This window comes from Macaca nemestrina, chromosome 7 (assembly GCF_043159975.1).
Source record: "Macaca nemestrina isolate mMacNem1 chromosome 7, mMacNem.hap1, whole genome shotgun sequence".
NCBI classification, from domain to species: domain Eukaryota; kingdom Metazoa; phylum Chordata; class Mammalia; order Primates; family Cercopithecidae; genus Macaca; species Macaca nemestrina.
In genome coordinates, this window is record NC_092131.1 from 43,869,651 (window position 1) to 43,887,534 (window position 17,884).

The following is a 17,884-nucleotide window of genomic DNA, read 5'->3' on the forward strand; positions in this document are numbered from 1 at the left end:
GCAATGTATACACTCAGTAGAAGAGGAATATTTAAAATAAATAAGCAGCTCCTTCAACTCAGTAAGAAAAAGACAAATAGCCCAATAGAAAAAAATCAGTAAAAGGTACAAATAGGCAATTCACAAAAGGGCAAATATGAAAAAAATGTGAAACTGACTAGCAAACTATAAAGAGACACTATCTCACTCATAGCTGCTGGGCTAGCAAAAGTTAAAAAAAATCTGATAATACCAAGTGACTATATATTCTTATAATGCATACTATACAGCAGTGAGAATGAATGTGCATTAGGTACCAACATCAATGACTCCAAATCATAATGAAGGAAAAAAGTTACATTGTGGGCCAGGTGTGGTGGCTCACGCCTGTAATCCCAGCACTTTGGGAAGCCGAGGCAGGCGGATTGCTTGAGACCCCAGGAGTTCAAGACCAGCCAGGCCAACATGATGAAACCCTATCTCTACTAAAAATACAAAAAATAAGCCAGGTCTGGTGGCGTGTGCCTGTAATCCCAGCTACTTGGGAGGCTGAAGCATGAGAATTGCTGGAACCCAAATGGTGGAGGTTACAGTGAGCCAAGATTGCACCACTGTATTCCAGCCTAGGCGACAGGAGACTCTGTCTTAAAAAAAGAAAAAAAAATTATATTATACATAGTACTGCTTATATAAAGTTTTAAAATTTATGTATTTTGTTTACTTTTTAGAGACAGTCTTACTCTGTCATTCAGGGTGGAATGTAGTGGTGCATTCATGAGTCACTGTATCCTTGACCTACTAGGCTCAAAGGATCCTCCCACCTCAGCCTCCCCAGCAGCTGGGATCACAGGCAAGTGCCACTACACCCAGCTAATTAAAAAAATTTTTTTTGTACATATGGGGATCTCAATTTGTTGCTCAGGCTACTTTCAAACTGCTGGACTCAAGGGATCCTCCCACTGCAGCCTCCCAAAGTGCTGGGATTATAGTTGTTGAGTCACCATGCCTAGCTATATAAAGTTTAAAAACAGAAAGCAATTCTACATCTCACTGACAGCAGGCTGGGTGTGTGGCTCCCGCCTGTAATTCTAGCACTTTGGGAGGCCAAGGCAGGAGGATTGCTTGAGCCCAGGAGTTTGAGACCAGTCTGGGCGACATGACAAAACCCAGTCTCTACAAAAAAATACAAAAATTAGCCGGGCATGGTGGTGTGTGCCTGTAGTCCAGGCTACTTGGGGGGCTGAGGTGGGAGGATCGCTTGAGCTTGGGAAGTGGAGGTTGTAGTGAGCTGAGATCGTGCCACTGCACTCTAGCCTGGAAGATAGAGCCAGACCCTGTCTCTCAAAAACAAACAAATGAACAAACAAAGAAAAACACTGACACCTACAAACACAAGTATTAAAATTACTAGGACATGTGTAAGAATGATGAACACCAAATCCAGGGTTACTGACACCTCTAAGGAGAAGTTAGATCATACAGGACACTTGAACTGTGTGTATAAATTTTTTTTATATTTTAGCTGGGTGATGGTGTCATGGCAGTTTGCCATATTATTTGTTATGCCTTTTAGCACATTAGACATATTTACAATAAAGAAAAAAGATGTAGGGAGAAAGACACTAATTTCTAGCCCAACTTGAAGTAGGAGACTATTCATTTCTTCCTCATTTCTTCAGTTTGATCCCTGAAAGTCATTGAAGGAAGTAAAAAATTAGAAGACCATTCCAACAGTCTCTCAATGTCTTTTAAACATCAAAGCTGCAGACAGAAAAGAGATGCAGGGAGTTGCTGACCTGGGAATTTTCCTGGCCCCAATTCCTATCCATAAGTTTGCCTTGTCTTCAGCTAAGGCCTAAAATATCCAGGAATTTTTGCTAGTGTGGTATTCATTAGGAAGAATATAGTTTGGACCGTTTTATAAAAATGTTATACTGGAGCAAACCCCAACTTACTGGCTTTCAAAAATGAATTCTTTAGTCATATTTTACTCTCGTTTCAAAGAAAAGGACATTTGATAAGGGAACAGCTTTTACAGGAATCTCAGAGGCCACATCTTATATTACAGAGGAGGAACAGACACAAAGAGGACCTGAAGGAGAAAACCCCTAAGATCCTAAGAAGTGAGTTTTTGCAAAAGTCTTTCTCGTCTTCAAACAACAATTGTAAAAAGCATCAATTCTAATTCCTTGAGAGACCAGCATGTTGTGTTAGACAGTAGATCGGGAAAATATTTTCTTTTTTTTTTTTTTTTGAGACGGAGTCTCGCTCTGTCGCCCAGGCTGGAGTGCAGTGGCGCAATCTCGGCTCACTGCAAGCTCCGCCTCCCGGGTTCACGCCATTCTCCTGCCTCAGCCTCCCGAGTAGCTGGGACTACAGGCGCCCGCCCCTGCGCCCGGCTAATTTTTTCTATTTTTAGTAGAGATGGGGTTTCACCATGGTCTCGATCTCCTGACCTTGTGATCCACCCACCTCGGCCTCCCAAAGTGCTGGGATTACAGGCGTGAGCCACCACGCCCGGCCGGGAAAATATTTTCTGATTTGAAAATGAAAACTCAGTTTCAACACAGAAAGAGGCAAAGAAGCACTTCAAAGTACTCAGAAAACAGCTAAGTGATTATCTTGGCCACTTGTTCGGATTTCAATACCTTAATCAGCTCTTTTTCGTTATGGAGGTCCTCGTGAAGCTCTGGAAGAGGATCTTCACTTTGTGCCTTTAAAACTTGCAGCCTGCTTTTCAACTCCTTGATTTTCTTTTCACACTGGTCCCAGGTCTATTTGAAAACAAGATTAAAACTGGTAAGTACTTTGTTCTTTAGAATGAATTGTGGAAATAGAATAGCTCATTTACTCCACATAATCTTTCTATTAAGTTTGTTTTTATAAATCACACAGATACCCAGTTCCTTGTCTTGAGCAGACTATGGTCTCCCAAAAGCAGAAGGAACACCAATATGACTCAAGCCTCCTTGCAGCTTTACCTGTGGCTCATTTCAACCACCAGGCTGGCCTTTGCTTGAAAATAGTTCTTCTGGGCCGGGCATGGTGGCTTAAGCCTGTAATCCCAGCACTTTGGGAGGCCGAGGTGGGTGGATCACCTGAGGTCAGGAGTTCGAGACCAGCCTGGCCAACATGGCAAAACTCTGTCTCTACTAAAAATACAAAAATTAGTTGGGTGTGGTGGCATGTGCCTGTAATCCCAGCTACTTGGGAGGCTGAGACAGGAGAATTGCTTGAACCTGGGAGACGGAGGCTGCGGTGAGCCGAGATCGCGCCATTGCACTGCAGCCTGGGCGACAGAGCGAGACTCCATCTCAAAAAATAAATAAATAAATAAAAATAAAAAAGTTCTTCCTCGCTCCCATATCCTTCTCATCTAACCAACGTGATTTCTACTTTAATTTTGGAAAAGTTCACACCTAAAAGGCTACTGTATGGATTGACTGTTAGCATTGACAGTCTTTGGCATATGCTATAATAGCACCACAGAGCACAAGCACTCAGCCACCTTCCTTGTCTTCTTTTCCACCATCACCCCTCTCCTCTGCTGACTCTCTTCTCCTTTCTACAGCCTGGCTTTAGTGACCTTTTCACATTTAACCTTCACTTTCTATTTCTCACCACTGTGCTGACTACCACCTTCTGCTTAAAGCACTTTCCTGTTTACAAAGCATTTTCAACTTTATTAACCCATAGTAATTATAATAACCTTAGGAGATATACAGGGAAAGTATTATCATTTTTAAAACAAGTATTATCATATTTAAATGGGAAAACTAAGGCTCAGAGAAAAATGACTAGCCCATGGATCTGGGGTTAAAAGCCAAGTCAAGGGTCGACCATCTCTTTTCTTGAAATTTTAATTGTTGAACAAAATAGGTGCCTGCATTTTCAACTATAGGGTATTTAGATTCAATTCATTAGGATAAACTTCTTTTCCTGAAGTTACTAAAACTATACAAATCTACAATGAAACACTATTCTTCAGTACAGCTGATACCTAAACATACTTGGGTTGGCCTCAGTCTATGGTAACCCCTCACTGAAGAGAGGCCCCTTGTCTAGCAATATCAACTATCTGAAACTCAACTCAAAAGAAAGCAAAGGGAGAAGCAAAATCACGAGTTCTTTAAACTGTTATTTGCAATTATCATTATGCTTTACAAACATGGCAGATGCTTAACAAATGTTTGCTAGTTAATGAATTCCACATAGTCCATATACCAAATAAAATTCAGATACTTTATTCACAGGAGAAATTCTGAAGCCCTAACTCAGCATATATTTACTCTTAATTCAGAAAAATATGTCTGATAAGTTTGGTTATCTAGTTTTAGCACACACAACAGGTTAGAAAGAGTGGGCTATAAGAAGTAAGTGAGCTTGGAAAAAGAAAAAGTAAAAATAGATAGCTTGACATTAAAAGGAGAGAAAGAAAAATGATAAAAACCATATCAGAACTCAAAGAGCACAGTAGTTCAGGGAGGGCCATAGGTTCAAAGCAATTCAGAGGCCTTGAGAACAACTTGGTATCTTAGCATTACAAAACAATAACGATTTTCCTAATAGTGACTCAAAATATAACACTGTAGTTCTTAAAGGTATAATCATACATTATTTGGAAAATTCGCTTATATGGAAAAGTACATTCTCTGATGACAGCAGAAAAATGTAGTGTTTCTGTCTGTTTCTTTTCATGTACTATGCCAAGAACAGGCTGTACATGGAACATTAGTTTTATGTATTGAACTTTAATTGAATATGTTTCCTGTTTCATAAAAATAAGTATCTTAATAGAATCTCAAGTATTTAAATACTAAACATTGAGCTTTTGCAATGCTATATCATCATGTCACATTAAGTAACTGGCATGACTTATGGATTAGAGCTTGAGTTGGAAACTCATGCTACTACAGTTTCCTAAAATCATTTCCATTTTTCACACCGCAAATGAAAATCTATGTAATTTGAGTATCATGAATGGAAAAGTAAGTGGTGAGTTTACCTCTACAGTGCTCTGGAACTGCTTAATCATCTCTGCCAGCTGGGGCTCCATGTCTTTCCAGTTGTCCTGAAGTTGACTGATTCTCCTACCCACAGACTCTTTAGTTTCCAGATCAGTTGTGAGCAGTAACTTCTCTCCAGCTTTCACGGTGAGGGCATAGGTAGTTCGCCATCTTTGAAAATGAATTTCTTTATTCTAAGAAAAAAAAGAAAAGTAATTTGCTTAGGTTTCTGGTGTGTTCAAAATGTGATTGTGTGTGTGTGTGTGTGTGTGTGTGTGTGTGTTTCCTTCAGAGTTTTTCTTAAGAGTTAAACTAGATATAAATTAGACAAATGGGGTTAGAATGTACACACACACACTCACATCAAAAGCTAGTGTTTTACATTGAGTAGATAAGCACACTACTAAGTGAGGTGTTCTTAAAATAATTTCCAAAGACTGGTGAGATAAGATTCTTAGTGTAATGATTAGAAGCACAGAGAAATTAAAAAAAAATACATCATAGAGTAATAGCCTGCAAGGTAAATGGATCTAAGAGTATTAAGAAAGTGAATGGAGTAACAGACCTGAAATCAAGTAACAGACCTTACATTATGCTAAACAAATATAAAGGGAAAGAATGCAAGAAAGGGTAAAAATACAAACAATATACATTTCTTAAGCTTTTTATGGGTACATAAACATGTACATCGATATGTGCCCCAAAGGGGCAGCTTTAAAAGATTCCATCCAAATATCATGTAGGCTTTCTGAAAATTAAAAACAATTTTTTAGGCCTGGTGTGATGGCTCATGCCTGTAATCCCAGCACTTTGGGAAGCCAAGACTGGCAGATCAATTGAGGTCAGGAGTTCAAGACCAGCCTGGCCCACATGGAGAAACCGTGTCTCTACTAAAAATACAAAAATTAGCCAGGCGTGATGGTGGATGCCTGTAATTCCAGCTACTTGGGAGGCTGAGTCGCAAGAATCACTTTAACCCGGGAGGCAGAGGTTGCAGTGAGCCAAGATCACGCCACTGCACTCCAGTCTGGGTGACAGAGTGAGGCTTTGTCTCAAAAAAATAAAAATTCAAAAAAAATCAAAAACAAAAATTTTTAAGAGATAAGGTCTTGTTTATTTATTTATTTTTCTATTTTTTAGTGGCGGTGTTACAGCTCCGTGACTGCTCCTGCAGAGCTGGGCCACTCCATAGGCAGTGTGCAGAGAGTAGCAGGGGTCCTGTTTTTTAAGAGATGCACCACCACACCTGGCTACATGGGTTTTCTTTAAAGAGATTGAAACTAGGTGTTTATAATACAAAAATAAAGTAAAAACTTTAAAATGTGTCCATACTCCCAAAGGCATATTTGGTTTTGGAGGAAAAATTAAATAGTTTTTGTCTGTTCTAAATATGTTTTCCTGGCTGGGCATTCTGGTGAGTACTGTGGCCGCAGCTACTCGAGAGGCCAAGGTAGCCTCACCAGAAGTGTGAGGTTACAGTGAGCTATGATCACGCCACTGCACTACAGCCTGGGAGACAGAGTGAGTACCTATATCTAAAAATATATATAAGCAAATAAATAAATAACACATAAATATTATTTCCTTCACCTTGGAATTTCTTGAGGGAGACAGAGTGTGGGCATTTTCCAAAATGGGAGCTGATAAACATCGACAGAGCATCACTAATTTACAAAGGCGTTTCTGAGAAGCCTGAAGATCACCCACACCCAAAGAAGGAAAGCCAAATGCACCCTCAGGAGCAGCACACAAATAAAAGAAACAGCAACTGGACCACAGGCACTCCACGCGCGTCTCTCCAACGTATTGTGCTGCGCAAATGAGCCACTGGTAGAAGACCTGCTCCTCCCTTAGTCTTCCCTAACTTGGTCAACAGCACACTATTCACCAAGATGCTTAAGCTTCAATACAGAGTCATCCTTCATCCAGCTTTTCCTTTACCAGATTCACAAACCGACACTCCAAAATACAGTGTTTTGACACGCTGAACTGAAGAAGTCTCAGGGTCTCTCTGCCCTCCCGCATTGTCTCTCCTAAAGAAGCTGAAGTCCTTTATCTGCCTAAGACCCGGACCCACCAAGGAGAATGATTGTTTTCTCTTTCCCTCCCTGTTACCTCATTATCTTATTGCAGAAAAGAAGACCCAGATGTAACCACACCCGAACAGACGCTTTCAAGATGACTGCCTCCAGCCTCCAAGGATCACTGAAATTCCAAAGATAACCTCTTTTTTTTTTTTTTTTTTAAGACAGGTCTTGCTCTGTTACCCAGGCTAGAGTGCAGTGGTGCGACCATGGCTCATCGCAGCCTCAACCTCCCGGGCTCAAGTGTGATCCTCCCGCCTCAGCCTCCTGAGCAGCTGGGAGTACAGGTATGCGCCACCACGCCTGGCTAATTTTTAAATTTTTTTGTAGAGACCGGGGTCTCACTATGTTGTCCAGGCTGGTCTCAAACCGGGCTCAAGGAATCCTCCCACCTCAGCCTCCCAGTGTGTTGGGATTGCAGCCAATCCTCATCAAACTGTGGCACCTGTGTCCCCTCCTCTCAAACTCATGTGGGCACATATGATGGCCTTCATTATTAGAGTGTGGCAGAAGTGATAGATGTGACTTCTGAGGCTGGGTTTATAAGGCAATACAGCTTGTTCTGGGGATAAGAATCTTTGAAGCCATTGGGGTACCATATAAGGAGTCTGGGCACCAGAAGCCCTCACATGGCAAGACCACAGAGAATGATGCCCAAGGAGAGGAGCTCCACTGTCCTAGCTCCTTGCTGCTCCAGTTGTTCCAGCCTAAGCATCGGTCATGTGAGTGAGCTTCAGATGACGCCAGCCCCAGCCACCATGTGACTGCAACTGCCTGAGAGACCCCAAGCAGAAACCACCAACCCCTGTCAACCCCAAGAATGACAAGACAGAATGATGAGTGTCATTATGCAGTGATAGGTGAGATGTTAGGATTCCTACTTTTTTTTCTTTAGCTCCCCTACAACCAGGAACAGCCAGAGTGATCTTTAAAAAATACGGGGCTGGGCACGGTGGCTCACGCCTGTAATCCCAGCACTTTGGGAGGCCAAGATGGGTGGATCACCTGAGGTCAGGAGTTCGAGACCAGCCTGGCCAACAGGGTGAAACCTTTTCTCTACTAAAAATACAAAAATGAGCTGGGCATGGTGGCAGGCACCTGTAATCCCAGCTACTCGGGAGGCTGAGACACGAGAATCGCTTCAACCTGGGAGGCGGAGGTCGCAGTGAGCCAAGATTGCACCACTGCACTCCAGCCTGGGCGACAGAGCGAGACTCTATCTCAAAAAAAAAAAAAAAAAAAAGAAAAAGAAAAAGAAACAAACAAAGAGTGTCATGCTGCCCTCTCCCTCAGCTGAAATGCTTCAAAGGCTCCCTGGTTCCAGCCAGACCAGGTAATCCAGCTGCCACACCCAGCCTGCAAAACAGTCCTCCCTACCTGGCTTTCCAGTTCACCTCCTGCCACTGCTGCCTTGCCAGCTCTGCGCCAGTCACACTGGCCTTTTTGCCGTTCCTCTGCTGTGCTGAGCTTGTTCTCATCTTGGGGACTTGGAGTAAGCCTCTCCTTCGGTCTGAAAGGCTCTTTCCTCAGATCTTGTATGGCTGGCTCCTTCTCATCATTCAGCCCCAGGTTAATTGTAACACGGCCAGAGACAACCTAATCTAAAGGAGCCACACATCTCCATCTCTACTGGCCCCGTTTTAATGATCTACGTTAAGTCTTATTACAATCCGATATTTTACTATTTATTAATTTATCTGATTAATTATTCTGGTTTACTTACTACTTTGTCTGCCCTTACGAGAGCGAAGGTCTTCTCTCCGTCCACAGAATACACCCAGCACTTAGGACAGTGATTGGCACAGAGAAGACACTCAATTAATATGCGATGATTGCATAACAAGTGAGGGCTGTACAGGATCTCAGGAGGATGGTGTTTGTTGAGAGGCTTCTCTAAGGTGGAGAGTAGCTCTGCAGTTCCATGGGACATCCCAACCACCTACGTTAAGCCTGTGCTCATCAAGCAAGTTTCTTTTGGAAAGCTTTGTTGCCTAAATGAATTTGCCCCTTTATTTTTATTTTTTACAATTAGTTTTTAAAATTTTTTGTGAGTTCATGAGGTTTTTAAATATAGGCATGCAATGTCAAATAAGCACATCATGGAGAATGGGGTTTCCATCCCCTCAAACATTTATCCTTTGAGTTACAAATAATCCAATTACATTCTTTAAGTTATTTAAAAATACACAATTAAATTATTATTGACTACAGTCACCCTACTGTGCGCTATCAAATAGTTAGGTCTTATTCATTCTATTTTTTTTTTGTACCCACTGAATTTGCCCTTCAAGAGTAAACAAAACTATCACTGTATATTACTACACTAATGGTCAATTATACATTAGTCAGTGGCTTACGAATCTGGGTGGTTTGAGTCTGTCGCCCTGAAATCCCCCACTTTATTCACCCATCTCCACTCCATGCCTCCTCTCATGGCCCAAGAGAACCTCAGTATTTCTGGATGAATGGGTAATATTGGGTTTCCAACCTCACAATGCTAGGGACCGGGCTGTGGGGTGTGGTGACTGCACCTTGCTGGCCTCACATTGCAGAGAGCACACTTGGATCACATTATCATCAAAAACATTAAACCAAAGGTGAATGAACACCTTGCAAATAATGACCACGCTGTGATTCTCACAATGCTACGATGCATACACTACCTTCAGCTCATGGATCAGACTTCTGGTTTGGTAGAGGCTGAAGCGCTCCTGGCCCTTCACTGCAGATAGCAGGTGGCTGGTGTCATTGAGGAAGCGAAACAAGTTCTCCACAGAAGTAGTGAAATCCTGCCACTGCCTCACCAGCCCATCAATGTCACCCTTCCTCTGCCGTACACCCTGGACGGCATTCTGCCACCGATCCGTCAGCTTTGAGAATTCTGAAATAAATTCTGGTCTGGGGAGAAACAAATGGTTATAGAATCCAGACATCAACATGTAGAAAAAATAACTATCAGTGGGTAATAGCAGCTCAGATTCAGTTTTTGTAAGTATAATTTACATGAAAAAAAATCCCAACTTCTAAAAATCTGAGTAGTATTCCATTTAAACATGATTAAAGCTTTGGGAAGGGCACCATGCAGACTGAGGTTAGTAGAAGGCATCTGCACCGTAACCTGGTATTTTGCCAGCATGCATAACCATTCCCTTAAACAAACTGAAGTTGTTTTAATATACATTATGCCAAATGCAGAAAGGAAAACTAGCAACTGGATCAATGGGAAACAGATGAACAGGCAGGCAGGTACTTTGTAACACTATGGATTACTTAAGTGTACTTTACATAATTTTAGCAATAAAGAGCATGCCTTATTGCAGCTACTCAAGTTTTTTTTTTTTTTTTTCTTTGAGACGGAGTCTCGCTCTGTCGCCCAGGCTGGAGTGCAGTGGCGCGATCTCGGCTCACTGCAAGCTCCGCCTCCCGGGTTCACGCCATTCTCCTGCCTCAGCCTCCGGAGTAGCTGGGACGACAGGCGCCTGCCACCACGCCCGGCTAATTTTTTTGTATTTTTAGTAGAGACGGGGTTTCACCGTGTTAGCCAGGATGGTCTCTATCTTCTGACCTCGTGATCCGCCCGCCTCGGCCTCCCAAAGTGCTGGGATTACAGGCGTGAGCCATCGCGCCCGGCCAACAGTTCTTTTCTGGATAAATAATATCCTTCACATAAGAAATAAGGCCTCTTAGTTAATATGGGAAAGTCATGTTTTTCTGTACAGATCAAATAGAAATTAGTTTATCATCCTGGAACTGGCTTGAATTTACTGCTTCAGAGCTAGGGAGAAAAGGGCTTTACATTTCTTAGTTATGCTGAAAGAAGATTCAGAGGTGTATGGGTGGTGATGTGGAAGAAAAATCATACCCATTAGGACATTTAGAGAAGTATATAAGTGGCCAGGCCACGTCCAGGCTGTCTGCCATGTGTACCAGCTGCATGAGCAGACTCACTCAGCATTAGCAGACTGGCCAAAGGGGCTCTGTTCAGCCTGACTGGCACTGCCCAGTGACCCTAAGCCCACATATGTAGCAAGGAGAGAAAGCCCTTCTTCATACTTACAGGATTTAGCTACTTACTGGGAACACTAGGAATAATTTTTTAGAAATTATTTTTTAAGTAGCAAAACATCATGAGGATGATGGTAGAGAGGGAAACAGTACAGAAGAATCATTTGGGGGCACAAACTTAGTTAACGATACTTGAGAAGTGAGCATTTTCCAAAGCTTCTGGGCTGCTAACCCCATCCATCTACCATAGGGAAAAGGTGTCCGTCACTGATGTTTTTATGGTCACCCAGCAAGATCTAGTCCCACTACATAGTTAGAAGCCTGGTCCCATGGTGATCTGTCAATGAACATGGCCACAGGGCACCAACATGGTCAAGGTTCACATGGCAGAAAGCCTGCCCCAACTGAATGCATTACCTTTCATCCACCCACAACCTTCAGGAGCCCCAGACAGCTCACCTGTTCTCTATTTCTGTTGTGTCCAGGAGTTGTAAAGATTGGGTGACATAGGAATCAGCAATTGTCTGGTTTATAGAAACTTCAGCTTCTAACATCTGCATATGAGTCCAAACAGAAAATATCAGCTAGTAAAATTCATTTTATGAATCTGGGAACCTACATTCCCTATTAAAATCTAAGTTCACAAAGGATATGATGAATAATTTTCATATTATTTGAATCTACTGCAAAAAAATGTTCAGCTATCATATCAACATCACCTATGAATATATTCTTAAAAGCAAACAGGTTTAATAATAATTACATCTAATACCCATTTATTAGGCATTTACGATTTGGTAGGCACTCTGTAAAACATGCATTATCTCATTTATTTCTCAGACTTAGGACTGAAGTACTATTATTACATCCATCTGAAGAGGAGGAAACTAAGGTATAAAAAGGTTGAGTAACTTATTCAAGGCCACTCAGCTTTTTGGCAGGGGAAATTTCATTTTAATTGGATGATCTTCATGTAGCAATGTAGACTTCAATCAGTTAACATTAAAAAGTTGCAGTGAACTAATTCTGCACACTTTTGAAATGTGTCCTTTGTAATCCCAGCACTCTGGGAGGCCAAGGCAGGCGAATCACTTGAGGTCAGAAGTTTGAGACCAGCCTGGTCAACATGGTGAACCCTATCTCTACTAAAAATACAAAAATTAGCCAGGTGCAGTGGCACATGCCTATAGTCCCAGTTACATGGAAGGCTGAGTCACGAGAATTGCTTGAGCCTGGGGGATGGAAGTTTCAGTGAGCTGAGAATGCGCCACTGCACTCCAGCCTGGGTGACAGAGGATGACTCTGCCTCCAAAAAAAAAAAAAAGAAGCAGGATCTGCCTATAACCACCAGGATTATTTTCAAATATATGTCAGCATAAGCACTGAGGAAAGTCCTGTGAAATTATTAATGCTACAGTTATAATTATACCAGGTGCTTTAATACTATGGAGAATTACTGAGTGAAAATACAAAGATGAGTTGAAGTATTTTATTATACCATTCTTAATAGAATGGTATAATATTTGCATTTTGTGGAAGCAAAGTTGTACTAGGAGCTTCCATGTACTGCAGAAAATCTAGGAGTCCTGTCCCTAATAAAATAGAGCAGTAAATGTTGAAATTTATGAAATGTACGAGAATTTTACAAATGACCAATTGACAACTGAATTTGCTTAAAGGTATACATTCTGTATTTAGAGACTGATAGGTACGCTCCCTGTGTTTTATTTAAAGCTATCTTTTCCTGACTCCTGCCCCAGGTGAGCGGTTCAAGGGTGGCAGAGAACACAGGTTTACCTCATAGGTTTTCTGCTGCTCCAGGAGCTCAGGAAGGCTGTTAGCCACATCCACTTTGAGTGCTTCTTCTATCTTCTCCAAAAGTTGGATCCACTTTTCACAGCAATAAAGAAACTTTTCATTCAATCCAATTCCCTGAAGCTCACTAGAAAGGTTTAAAACAAACAAAACATACCCATATTAACAATGCCATTGCTGAGCTGAAGCCGTTAATTTTACTTTAATTGAAACGACAGAAAAGGGATGTTCTAACCTGCAGCGCTCCAGTGCCGTGGCCGTGGCCCGAATCCACTGCCGGTTCACATTTTGTAACGTCTTCACAGCTACGTCACTAAGTGGGAGCTTGAGGCTCACTTCATTCAAATGTTCAATATCAGGTGACTGGGCTGTCAGTGCCAGCACATGATTCTAGTTTTAAAAATTAAAGTATAGGTTTTTGGATGCCAATAAGATATCTAGATGACAAACAACTCTCCTTATCTCAAAGATGAAGGGAAACTGGGGCCTGAACAGGCAAATGACTTGCCCACAATCAAACAGCTAGCTAATGTTAGAGTGAGACCTAAATTCAGCTCTCTCAATGCTATGCCTTCTAGAATACCAACCTGCACACACGGCCAGCACCCAAACAGCCCAGGAAATAGAAAGTGATCTCAGATTTTGTCACTGAAGAATACAGAAAATAGGCTTTTTTATTTTTTATTTTTTGGAATGGAGTCTCATTCTGTCGCCCAGGCTGCAGTGCAGTAGCATGATCTTGGCTCACTGCAACCTTCACCTCCTGGGTTTAAGCGATTCTCCTGCTTCAGCCTCCTGAGTAGGTGGAATTACAGGTGCCTGGCACCACACCTGGCTAATTTTTGTATTTTTAATAGAGATGGGGTTTCACCATGTTGGCCAGGCTGGTCTAAAACTCTGACCTTAGATGATTCACCTGCCTCGGACTCCCAAAGTGCTGGGATTACAGGCATGAGCCACTGCGCCCGGCCTAACAGGCTTTTTAAAAAAGGACCAATTCTGGACTTTTAAGTCCCATTTAGTCTGCCAATAACCTGATCTTCCACAAACAGGTCAAGCACAGAGTGATGAAAATTTGATTCTTAAAATAACTCTAGCAGAGCAAGGGACTTAAACACCCATATTTTGATAGAACATGACATCATAAGAAAGCAAACTTATCAAAATTTCATTTTTAAAAAGATATTCCAGCAACAACTTCTAGGCTGACAATATGTCATGCAAACACCCTTAACAATACTGAAGTTATCACTACAGAACTCTGCTGTAATATTCTAGGTCAGGAAAAGCAAACTTTTTCTGTAAAAGGCCAGATCATAAATATTTTAGACATTTGTGGGCCATATAGTCTCTGTAGCAACTAGTCAACTCTGCCCTTGTAGCATGAAAACTATAATAGACAATATGTAAATGAAAGGGCATGGCTGTGTTCCAACAAAATTTTATTAAAAATCAGTGATGGACAGTGCACCATAATTTGCTGACTGATCTAAGTTATGAATATTGATTCCTAGGGGAGTTACAAGACCAGATTTAATTCTTTCAGTCATTTATATTTACTTAACTAAACTTACTAAGGTAAAGAAAAGAAAAATGCACAATTTTAATAGACTTTTATTTTTTATATTAAACTAACCAGAAAAATTCAATTAATCACAACAGCCGCCAACTTCTAGATTATTGTGGTTCACTGATAGTAATTATGAAAAAACATCTACTACAAATTACTCTGACATATTACTAAAAGAGATCCCTATGTCGTCCTACTTTTTCTAGGTCTGAGGGAAAATAGGACAGTAATGAATGGCATAAAAATGACTGTGCTTAAGGGTGAGTTAGGCCGGGCGCAGTGGCTCAGGCCTGTAATCCCAGCACTTTGGGAGGCAAAGGCAGGCAGATCACCCGACGTCAGGAGTTCAAGACCAGCCTGGCCAACATGGTAAAACTTCACCTCTACTAAAAAATAAAAAAATTAGCCGGACATGGTGGCACACGTCTACAGTCCCAGCTACTCGGGAGGCTGAGGCAGGAGAATCACTTGAACCCGGGAGGCAGAGCTTGCAGTGAGCCGAGATCGCGCCACTGTACTCCAGCCTTGGCGACAGGGTGAGACTCTGTCTCAAAAAAAAAAAAAAAAAAAAAAAAAAGAGTGAGGATGCAAACATTCTGTAAGTTCACAGTAATCAGCTTATTTTTTTTTAACCCTATGGCGAGTCTAAGTCCTTAGAAAAGACAAATATTGGCAATACCAGGAATGAGTCAGGATTTTCTTTTTCTTGTTGGTGAAGTCTATCCAAATTCTCTTCTTCATGCGTAATAAGACCTTTTAAAGATTCCAGCCGGTCTCCAAAATCCTTAAACTGTGAGAGAACAAACTAGAACAAGAGAAATTTTCATTAGAAACTATTTTCATACACATGCAAAACAGAAGTAAATACAGGCTTGGGAGGTGCTAAGAATTCAAGATGTGTTTGGCCAGGCACGGTGGCTCATGGCTGTAATCCCAGCACTTTGGGAGGCCGAGGTGGGAAGATCACTTGAGCTCAGGAGTTCAAGACCAGTCTGAGCAACATAGGCAGACCCCATCTCTGCAAAAAATAAAAAATTAGCTGGGCATAGTGGTGCGTGCCTGTGGTCGAGGCTGCAGTAAGCTGTAATTGTGCCACTGCACTCCAGCCTGGGTGACAGAATAAGACTCTGTCTCCCTGTCTCTAAATAAATAAATAAAATGCAACAAAATAAAATAAATTCAAGTTGTTTTCCACATCCAGAAGTTCACTATTATCTCAAGAATCATAGATAAATATTCAGAAACCCCCTGATTTTTCACTCTGTGCCTTTGAGCCTTCCTAAATGGACAGATCACCTGCCTGAGGGGACCACATAGAGGAGAGTCAGTGAGCACTCTGTTCTCTCAGTTCCACTAGCGAAATGTGGTTTTTTGTTTGTTTTCCTGCTGGTATTGAGATGTGATATTGGAGCTCCATGGCCTTCTGTGAAGCTTGTTGACAGCTCATGCACTTAAGGCTTTATAAAAAGTGAATGAAGGCTGAGAGCAGTGGCTCATGCCTATAATCCCAGCACTTTGGGAGGCCAAGGTGGGTAGATCACTTGAGGCCAGGAGTTCAAGACCAGCCTGGCCAATGTGGTGAAACCCCATCTCTACGAAAAATACAAAAATTAGCCAGCCGGGCATGGTGGTTCATGCCTGTAATCCCAGCACTTTGGGAGGCCAAGATAGGCGGATCACGAGGTCAGGAGATGGAGACCATCCTGGCTAACACGGTGAAACCCTATCTCTACTAAAAATACAGAAAAATCAGCCAGGCATGGTGGTGGGTGCCTACAGTCCCAGCTACTAGGGAGGCTGAGGCAGGAGAATGGTGTGAACCCGGGAGGTGGAGCTTGCAGTGAGCCGAGATCGCACCACTGCACTCCAGCCTGGGTGACAGAGCGAGACTCCATCTCAAAAAAAAAAAAAAAGAAAAAATTAGCCAGGCCTGGTGGTGGGCGACTGTAGTCCCAGCTACTGGGAGGCTGAGGCAGGAGAATCACTTGAACCCAGGAGGCGGAGGTTGCAGTCAGCCAAGATTATGCCACTGCACTCTATCCTGGGTGCCAGGTCAAGAGTCTGTCTCAAAAAAAAAAAAAAAAAAAGTGAATGAAGATATGAAGATATGACAAATCTTCATGCTTTAAGCAGTCACTTCTATGACTCAATTACTTGACTCAGAAATCCAAATAACTGTGAGATCTGAACAGTGTATGCAATATAATACATATATGACTTCTAGAACTAACATCTTCAATAATGAAGAAATGGTTGCTTAAGATCTGCCCATGTGATTGAAGCTAGAACTGTATATGTTTGGGAGCAGCCCGTAAAGCGCTATTGCTTCAAAGGATACAAGGGATTGAGGATGGAATGCAAATGTCCAAGACTAAAACTTGAATGAAAAGAAAAGATGAACCTCAAATTCATTTGCTTTCACAAGCAGCATCTTTTCCAAATAAGCAGCCCTTTGGAGGGAGTGCAGGGGACCCAGGAGGAGCATGTGGGTGCTGGACTCTGTGGGTTGTGGGAGTCGATCCAGGACGCTGGAATTTTGGAGGAAGGCTTCTTTTGTCTTCCGCACATCATGCTGCAGCTCCTGTAGAAGAAAAAGAGATCACAAACACCTCTTCCTCCTTTCAAACCACAATTTCCTATCCGCTGCTGCTCCACCAAAATCTAGAAGAATATTTGCCCTGAAAATGTAGGCATGACCTTATTATTTATTTTAAATAGCTGAAAAGGCTGGGCTTTCTTGAAATGATGTACATTACTGGCACTTTTCTGAAATTTGTCAGTTCAAAACTAAAAGTGACCACTGACTAATAGAGTTGAGGCTTCTAGTACATAGAAACTGGAGACAACCTGGGTACTCATGTGCTTTATATTTCAGTTGTCAAACAATTTAGGTATCTGCTTTCATGTTTCAAGAATCAATGCAACTCTGACTCCTACCTTAGACTTTCTGATATAAATGGATTCATGTGCAAAAACTATAGAATTTTATTAATTAGGCTGATTTTAAGGCTATTCTGGAAATACTGTGTATATACAATTTGTTTTTTTTTTTAAATTTTTAAATATCAGCTCAGGTAGAAGTTAATCAGACGTACAGAGTATATCTGTTGGATTCCCACCTAATTAAATTGGCTGCCACTTTTTGATTTGACCTATAGTAGCAGAAGATAGAAAATGCATCAGTTCACCCTGTTCAGAACTAAATAGTATTAACTTTTTGAGCGTTCATTAACAGTAATAGAAAAAACACCACAGAGGAAATTATGCAAGTTTTTAATATAGTCTGAAATTTACTATACCCACAGTAAAGGCCTAGCAACATGGCACCAAGTCCATGATTTTCACTAAACAAGAGATACAACATGTATTATTCTTACAGGGTCACACTCAGTTGATCTTCATGCTTTAAGCAGTCACTTCTATGA

At 41.6% G+C, this 17,884-nt stretch overlaps 1 protein-coding gene across 13 annotated transcripts in view; it reads right to left on the reverse strand.

Moving 5' to 3' along the window:
- The window catches only part of LOC105473730 (spectrin repeat containing nuclear envelope protein 2), a 377,206-nt gene that overhangs the window by 46,350 nt on the left and 312,972 nt on the right, over nucleotides 1–17,884 (reverse strand). For all 13 annotated transcript variants that reach the window (XM_071100037.1, XM_071100034.1, XM_071100026.1 and 10 more), the window contains 8 exons: nucleotides 16,861–17,040; nucleotides 15,139–15,264; nucleotides 13,125–13,279; nucleotides 12,872–13,016; nucleotides 11,534–11,628; nucleotides 9,733–9,967; nucleotides 4,985–5,179; nucleotides 2,628–2,753 (listed from right to left, as the gene is read on the reverse strand). In XM_071100037.1, the coding sequence (XP_070956138.1) occupies nucleotides 2,628–2,753; nucleotides 4,985–5,179; nucleotides 9,733–9,967; nucleotides 11,534–11,628; nucleotides 12,872–13,016; nucleotides 13,125–13,279; nucleotides 15,139–15,264; nucleotides 16,861–17,040 (1,257 nt within the window). The remainder of the gene's footprint in view (nucleotides 1–2,627; nucleotides 2,754–4,984; nucleotides 5,180–9,732; nucleotides 9,968–11,533; nucleotides 11,629–12,871; nucleotides 13,017–13,124; nucleotides 13,280–15,138; nucleotides 15,265–16,860; nucleotides 17,041–17,884) is intronic.